The sequence below is a fragment of the Diabrotica undecimpunctata genome, chromosome 8 (genome assembly GCF_040954645.1).
Source record: "Diabrotica undecimpunctata isolate CICGRU chromosome 8, icDiaUnde3, whole genome shotgun sequence".
Classification (NCBI taxonomy): Eukaryota; Metazoa; Arthropoda; class Insecta; order Coleoptera; family Chrysomelidae; genus Diabrotica; species Diabrotica undecimpunctata.
In genome coordinates, this window is record NC_092810.1 from 51790479 (window position 1) to 51799036 (window position 8558).

General features: G+C 31.9%; 1 protein-coding gene across 3 annotated transcripts in view; it reads left to right on the top strand.

Moving 5' to 3' along the window:
- The window catches only part of LOC140447537 (uncharacterized), a 58007-nt gene extending 49449 nt beyond the window's left edge, over positions 1-8558 (top strand). For all 3 annotated transcript variants that reach the window (XM_072540242.1, XM_072540240.1, XM_072540239.1), the window contains exons 2-3: positions 787-897; positions 5432-8558. In XM_072540242.1, the coding sequence (XP_072396343.1) occupies positions 817-897; positions 5432-8182 (2832 nt within the window). In that variant the 5' untranslated portion in view covers positions 787-816 and the 3' untranslated portion in view covers positions 8183-8558. The remainder of the gene's footprint in view (positions 1-786; positions 898-5431) is intronic.

Here is an 8558-nt window from a genome sequence, read left to right on the forward strand (position 1 = left end):
TTTCAGTTCATCGAAGCGATCGCAAGTTTTTACTAAAATATGTAAACTTTTGCATATATATATATATATATATATATATATATATATATATATATATATATATATATATATATATATAACCTAAACCTAAGATTAATACTATTCCAAATATTAATATTAAACTCACCAGGCTTCCGGGTTAAACTACGCCGATTGTTACTACGCCGAGCTGTCGACATCGTCTCTGATGTCTTCTTTGACGCGGTTCAACCCGGAAGCCTGGTGAGTTTAACCCTCATAAGCCAGTGCGGGGTATTCTTTTTCTCACCTATCTTTTTTAATATATTTTTTTTTTATTTTTGTCCATTTTTTATTCGCATTAAATTCAATTCTAACATATTCCATCCATTACAGCATTTAAAACTCATTGTGTTTACGTAATTTTTTGGAAAAGTGACTGTTAGGTGCAAACACACCCCACGATTTGTGAACAGATCATTTTGATAATGAAGTTGGTGAACAAAAAGACGCGCCTATAAACCTGAAATGAAACTTCATTATAATTAAACAAAAGGAGCTGTTGGCGTAGAGGACAAAATGGTACAACTATATACAACACCTAAGCACAAATATAAAATATAATTCTCATTACAAATCATGATTTAGTTCCAAAGAAATACAATATTTAATTTAAACAAGTCACAAGAAAACAGTTTCAGAATCTCTTTAACCATTCGTTCTTAAACTAATTTAAAACTTAACATAACGTTTTGTGTATTGATATTAAATTCTATCCTTTTTTTACAGATAACTAAGGAAGATAAGGTGTCCCAAAAAATGTGCCATAAATGTGTCAGTATTATAATTAAGACATATCAGTTTCGAGAACAAGCCATAAGAAATGATGAGAGTCTTAAGGTAATTTTTAGTTTCCTTAGAAAATTGTATATGGGCCATTATCATAAAATGAACCTAAACCGCTTAGAGAAAATAAGTTTTTGGTATGTTTAAACCTAGTCTACAATTTAAGTCAAATTACCCACGACATGCCACCTCTTAATGAGTCACCCCGTATTTTCATAGTTTTTTGTCTTAGTCTTTAACGTAGGAGAACGTTTAAAACCGATATATATATATATATATATATATATATATATATATATATATATATATATATATATATATATATATATATATATATATATATATATATATATATATATATTTAAAAAATTCCATCATTTGTTTTGACTTGTGACAGGGAGCAGGGTTCTGTTGAAAAGTCGCTCCTCCTTGAGGCTGACATTTTTGGATTTCTGTGTCCAAACGCTTTTCCAACATGGATTTGTACCAAAGATCCAACCCCTATGTATAAAAAACATCCCAAAACCATTTTTTTGACTGGATGTTTTACGGTTTAATCAATATGAGATGCTGTAAGGTTTTCATTGTCAGACTTCCGACTTCGAATTTCGGCCGCTCTCCCTGAACTATAAAGTGAGTTTCATCTGTAAATAGGCCTTTTCTCCAATTGGACTGTAGACCAATAATTAGAGTATTTTTTGGCCCTTTGTTTCCCCATTCGTTCAGTTAGAAGCTGTTTTTTTGTAGGCGCATTACCCTTCTACCATTTTCCAAAAGTTTTTTCCGAACAGTTGAGTCATAAGTCACTACACCTGAACTGCTATATCTTGTTATAGCTCTTGGCTTGTTTTTCTTGGGTCCAATTTGCTCTTTCGAAGTAAAAATCTTTCATCTGCTGGTGTTGTTTTTCTCTTTCTTCGGCATTTTCCTAACTTTTCCACATCCATTGATCCTTTTTCTCGTTTACGCTTAAAAATCTTGATTACTACCCCCTGACTCTCTTCACACGCTCTTGCGATGTCTCCTTGTGACATAGAAGTGTGTTCATTTAACGTGATAATATTTTCACGCTTCCTAGGCGTAATATCCATGATGGAATTAAACGAAACAAACTCACTAATTACCGAAAACAACACAAAATAGTACAAAACAACACCAACACACTCAAATAAAAGGCAGTGAAAAGTAAGGTTATGTTTTCACTGCTTGGTAAGTTGTACATTCGTGGACAGTGTTGCCAACTGTGAGTATTCAAAAATGTCAATGATTCCATTAATTCGCACAATACTGTAGAACTTATAACAACGATTAAGAAAAGAAGGACCTCGTCTAGACCACGTAATGAGAAATGACAAATATAACCCGCTACGATTAATAATTGCACAGAAGATAGAGGGCCGAAGAAGGGTAGAATAGAGAGCATTTTGATGTAGTGATCGCAAAACTCCAGTAATGGAATGCGCCAGAAGAAGAAGATAGTTCTTCTGAAAACCACTTTTTTGACCATTTATTACTATATGAGTGAATACACAATGCCTATCGTAATCGAGGACGTCCTTCAACAAGGTGGACAGATAAACATCATGCGCATCCAGCACAACTGGATTCAGGGTACTCAAGATCGGATACAATGGAATTATTTATATGAGAGGCCTATGTTCAGCAGTGGACGCAAAACAGCTGATGATCATGAAGTGAATAGGATAATGTATTTTACAATGTTTCTTTTGGACAAAGCAAAATGAAACATTTGCCCTTTTGTACAAAATGAAACATTGCCCAAAAAGGAAGAACGAAGAAAAACTCAGCAGTGAAACCAAAACCCTAATGATATAAGGCGAATATAGACAAAAGTTAAGAAGAAATAAGGAAGCTAAATCAAGAAGTTCAGAGAGCAATTAGAAAAGATTTGAGAATATATAATAACGAAAAAATCCAACAACCCATAGAGGTAACTAAAAGTTTAAAGGTACTTTAAAGAAAATTAAAAACTGGAAAAAGTCAAATAAACAAATTAAAAACCAAACAGGTCAAATAATAATTTACAGGACTGAATTACTAAGAACAGTGGAATATTTCTATCAAGAATTATACAATAGTAGACAGGGCACTGAAACAAAGATACAAAAATCCAACTGAAAAAACCATATTAAATGAAGTTTCTGAACTCATACCAAATCAGACAAGCAATGGCAAAGATGAAAGCCAATAAATCACCAGGAGATGATGAACTAGTGATAGAATTCCTCAAGAACGGGGTCGAGACCCTGATCCTCAAAATACAAGGATTTTTTGAGAATTTTCTTTTACAAGAACGATCTAGATGGAATTATGGAATGAGGCTGTAACATTGAACTAGAAATTGAACCATTGAGATAAAATAGGACTAGAAAATGATCGACCCATTAGCCTGCTAACCATATGTACAAACTCTTCACAAGAATAATAAAAATGAGATTTGATGAAAACAGACTTATACCAAACCAGGGAGCAGGCGGGATTTCAATCAAAGCTTGACACCAACGACTACCTAAAAACTTGAGGAGCTCCTGCCTTTATGAGATGTAGACCGGTTATTTCGTCTTCATATTTTACCTGGAAATATCTTTTTTTTAGGTACGAGTATAGTGTATCATACATGTTCTGGTGCAGTTCCTTTTTTAGTTTATACAGTAGTCCCTGATGCCACAACTTGTTAAAAGTTTTACTCACATCGATCAATGCAGTTGAGCAATATTGCTTATTTTCAAAAGTGTACTCAATAATTTTTATTAGTCTCTTAGCTAGTAATTTTGCCATAATTTTCGACATAACAGGCAGTAGACTTATTGGTCGGTAAGACCAATTCTCGTGTTGAGGTTTACCAAGTTTTAGGATTAGGATTATTTGCGCTACATTCCATCGTACTGGAAAACATTTAAGTCTTATGACGACGTTTGTAAGGTAGGTTAACATAAGTGTTCCTTTTCTCGGTAGTTGTTTCATAATTTTTCCAGTGATTAAGTCGTGTCCTGGACCTTTTTTGAACAAATGCATATGTTGTATTTGTTCACCCGATGGTATTTTTAAATCAAGAAAGGCTATGATTTCGTCATCTGTATCTTCTTGTGTTGAGAGAGGTTTAAAAACTGTTTCAAGATGTGAAGCGAAAATTTCTGCTTTCTTTTATTTGTTTCTGCCCAACAATCAGGTTTCCTTATAGGTGGATTACGTTCCATGTTTTTTTTTAATTTTTTAGTGTGCCAGTAATGACATACGGTGCAGAGACACTGTCCCCAACAAAAAAAATGCCTCGAAACTAAGAATACCACAAAGAAAGATGAACAGTTCCATAATAGAATATCCATAAAATATATCGAAATTGGAGTAGAGTTGCCAGAGACAGGGGCTATAGAGAATTGTTCTAAAGAATGCTTTGACTGATTTTAACTGAGTGTCTTAATATATAACAATCAATTTTATCAGCAGACGTTTAGTGCATGTTTGGAAGCATAGCTTTCTTATCGCGGGCTACGGATGTAATGCATTGAGCGGTGAAATGGATCGCACAGAGGTGTAAAAAATAAAAACAAAACAAACACGATGAAATGCAATGAAACGCATTGCGACCACACATTACGTGGAGTAGTCAACGCAGTTCTATGCCTAAATAATTAATAAATTAATAAAATAAATGAAAAAAAAAATCGAATGAAATTGAATAAAATTTAATCGAATTGATGGAATCAATCGAATCAAATGAAATCGAATTAACTTGAATGGAATGGAATAAAATCGAATTCAATCAAAGTGAATCGAAAAAATCGAATTTAATAGAATTGAATGGAATTGAATGAAATGTAATCGAATAGATTTGAAATGAAACAAATTGAATCGTATCGAATCGAACTGAATGGAATTGAATCGAATCGAATGGAATCGAATGAAATGGAATCTAAATGAAACAAATTGAATCTTTTCAAATCGAACTGATTGGAATTGAATCGAATTGAATCGAATGGAATCGAATGAAATCAAAACGAGTGGATTCGAAATGAAACTAATTGAATCGAATCGAATGGAATCGGATAGAATTTAATCGAACGAAATCGAAACGAATTAAATCGAATGGCACAGAATTGAATGGAATCGAATCGAATTGAATGAAATTAAATCGAATTGAATGAAATGGAATCGAATGGACATTTGAATCGAATAGAATTGAATTTAAAATCAATTGAAATAAGAAAGCTATACTTGCCCTCCTCGGTCACTCCCAGGGTAAAACATCATGTTTTTTTTTATCTTCTCCCTCTATCTCTTTCTTTCCCTTACGCTATTTTTGCTACTTTCTTTGTACTCATCTTGACATTTGATCAAATTGTATGCTTCCTTTTGCCCCTTCATCTAAAATTATAGGTATACTGGTATACCTTTCGAGTTTTGTTTTTCTACGTATGCAAATAATTTTATCGCTCATACCTCATTAGTAGTGAATAAAAAAATTTCAAATACATAGGTGTTCAGAAAAAATGGGCCGTATACATATTTTAAATAATCATTTATTATAATATTGTAATTAATCATATTTTAATAATTATTGTTTCAGGCAAAATATGCAAAACTTATAAAAAGCCAACCAGCAAATACAACTGAAAAAATCTTCAAGATCAAAGACGAAGTAAAAACTGAGGATGTTTTAAAAGTAAAAGCTACCAAGGTTGAGAAACCTCACCCGTATATGGTTCATTCTAGTGTTACCGCAATTTTTAATAAGTATCCTACCATGCGAATACCTACAATGTGCATTAATTCTAATATAAATCCAACTGTGGTTATGAAGATGGACGAGGTGGAAAATTATTTTAAAAAACGAAACTTGAATATACAGAACGATGTAAATATACTTACGAAGGAAAAGCAAGTTGCTCGGAAAAGTACTTCCATAATAGCTTCAACTTCAAAAAACGTGGTATCTAGAAATGTTTTTTCGATAAAAAACAAAGAAAGTGAAGAGACCTGCAATAACTCAAAAGATATTGACGTATTGTATACTACTAACCGCAAAAGAAAAATATCCGACAGTAGTAGTTCTTCGCATCAAAGTGCTAAGAAGCCTTTACTTGATGAAACTGCAGGCACTCCAATTGACTTAACCCCTAGTCCTGTTCCGTCAACATTTAGTGATAATATTTCTGAGTTATCTTTCGCTAGATCTGAGAAGCTTCATGTCTGTAATATTTGCAATTCTGTTTATTCGGGAGCTTCAAACTTAAGAAAACATAAGTTTAAACATCTGCGTTGTCAGTTTTGCAAGAAAAAATTTAAAACTATTGTTTTAAAAGACACTCATGTTAAGAACGATTGTAATATACAGAAAATCATGAAATCTATGGTCGCCTTACCCGATATCCCTCTGCAAAAAATAGAATGCAATGTAAAAATACGAAACAAATTCCGAAAAGCTTTTGCAGCTTTTAATCTTATTCCCAAAGAAGATGCTAATAGGCCAAAATCAAGAATTCCCAACACTGGACAAACTAAAGTAACTTCAGATATTATTGAAATTCTTTCAGATGCAGATGAAGAAGAATGCGAAGTGGATAGTGACGATTCTTTGTTTACGGAGATTATAATAACAGATAAATTGATTGAAGGGCTTAAAACTGATACAGATTCAGACACAGAACTTCTTCAGAATTTGTTAAGTCAATGTAACAAATTGAATAAAAAAGTTTGTGAATCAACTCAAACTAACATCCCGACTGACTCGTCGATAACATTTAACCATGCAAATTCTTCAATCCAATTGAAATTCTTAAAGTTAATGTTGAATTTTCATCAAATACCCATTTGTGTGAATTACGGTTCATGTTTCAAAATATCCTACAAAAGAAATTTTGAAATCGCAGAAAAGAAAAAGTTGCATCACTGGAACGATTTAACTTGTTGTGATATTAATTTTACCAACACACCTTCCGAGGAACTCGATTCTATTACCATTGAAGTCACGCCAGATATTATAACTTACGACGATACTGCAGTATCAACAGAAGATGAAATCTTAGTAGAAGACATCTATGCTCGATCTGTACCAATATTTTATAAAATACCTGAAACAACGACTGACGCTAAGGCTAATAAAACATCGGTTGACTCGCAACATATCACAAAAGGCACATGTGTCACAACACCCGATCATTTAGACCAAACTAAAAATTGCGAAGATGAGAAAAGTTACTCCAAAAACTCAGATATCGAAGAAGATATCGTAGTAATTGAAGATGATGCTGAAGTTACAGAAGTATTAAATAGTGAAGAAAATACTAAAGAAAATAAAATTAAGAATACTACAAAACTAGATATTACTGGCGAAAGTGTGGGAGAGACGTCAAGTAAAACTAAACAAATTAAATTTATCGCAAAATATTATACAAAAGAATCGAAAAATACGGACATATTCATAAAAAAATGTACTGAAAATAAAAACTCGACTATCATTAGTGATAAAATGATAGAACGTGTTAGTTTGGAAGTAAAGCAAACCTGTTACGAGGTCATAAAGAAAAAATCAACTATAGATAAAATAAACATTCAATCTGACTGTATCACAAAAGAAAATGATACTGAATCTGAAAAAGAAATATCAAACAATAAAAAATATAATCACAATAGTATAGGGGTAGATCAAGACGGTGGTGAAACTCTAGAGGAAATATTAAATCAAACTAATTTGGAAAAAGATGAGCTAAATCACAGCAATGTGGAGCTGGTTATTAAAAAAATGACAAAGAACGTAGATGAAACGCCAAATAAAACTAGTATGAATATAAGCGGTACTGCTGACAAGAATTTAAAAGAGAACCATGATAATGCACACACAAAAGAAATGAACAAACGAATAACAAAAAACTGCTTAATTCAAAAAGATGTGGGTCAGAATACTTTATTAATACGTGATATTGAATTAATCGAAGATGTATCAAAGAATCTAACAAATGAAAAAATGGCTACTGAAAATACAAACTCAAATAACGTTGATAATAAAACATCAGCCCAAACTGAGATAGACCAATCCGATTGTGAAATTGTGATAGATAAAATTAATGAAACTATGAACAAAGTTACCAACAATATCGATATAGGAGAAAAAAGTTATAAAGAAAATATTTTAGGGGACATTATTGTTATAGATGATAATGAATCATCAGAAGATACAGTAAATGATCAAATAGCAAAAAACGGTATAGACGCCAATCTAGACTGTTGTGTCATTTCAGATGAAGAACTAGATCAAAATGAATTCATAAAAGAAACAATAGATAATAACAACTTGAAAAAAACTTACATACAACTATAGCATTTAAAAATAAAGTAGATCAAATTAATAAAAACGATTGTTGCGAAAGTCAGTAGCCAAAGACTCTGAAACTAAAAACAAAGAATTCTCAAAACTAGGTGATCTTACCTAATCGAATTAAAAGTATTAAATCACATTAATATGGAATTATATAAAGATTTTTTCTAATAAAGAACCTTTGAATCAATATTAACAACAACGAGAGAAAGTGAAGAAAACATTTGAATCACCCAGACAATTGATTACGTAGATCATATTTGAAAGTATTTTAAAAATACAGACATTTTTCTAGAAAGACTGCTATGAATTGCATTATACTTAGTTTTCTATTACTTTGTTACTTTATAAATTTTTAATTATAAATCTAATTTTCTTA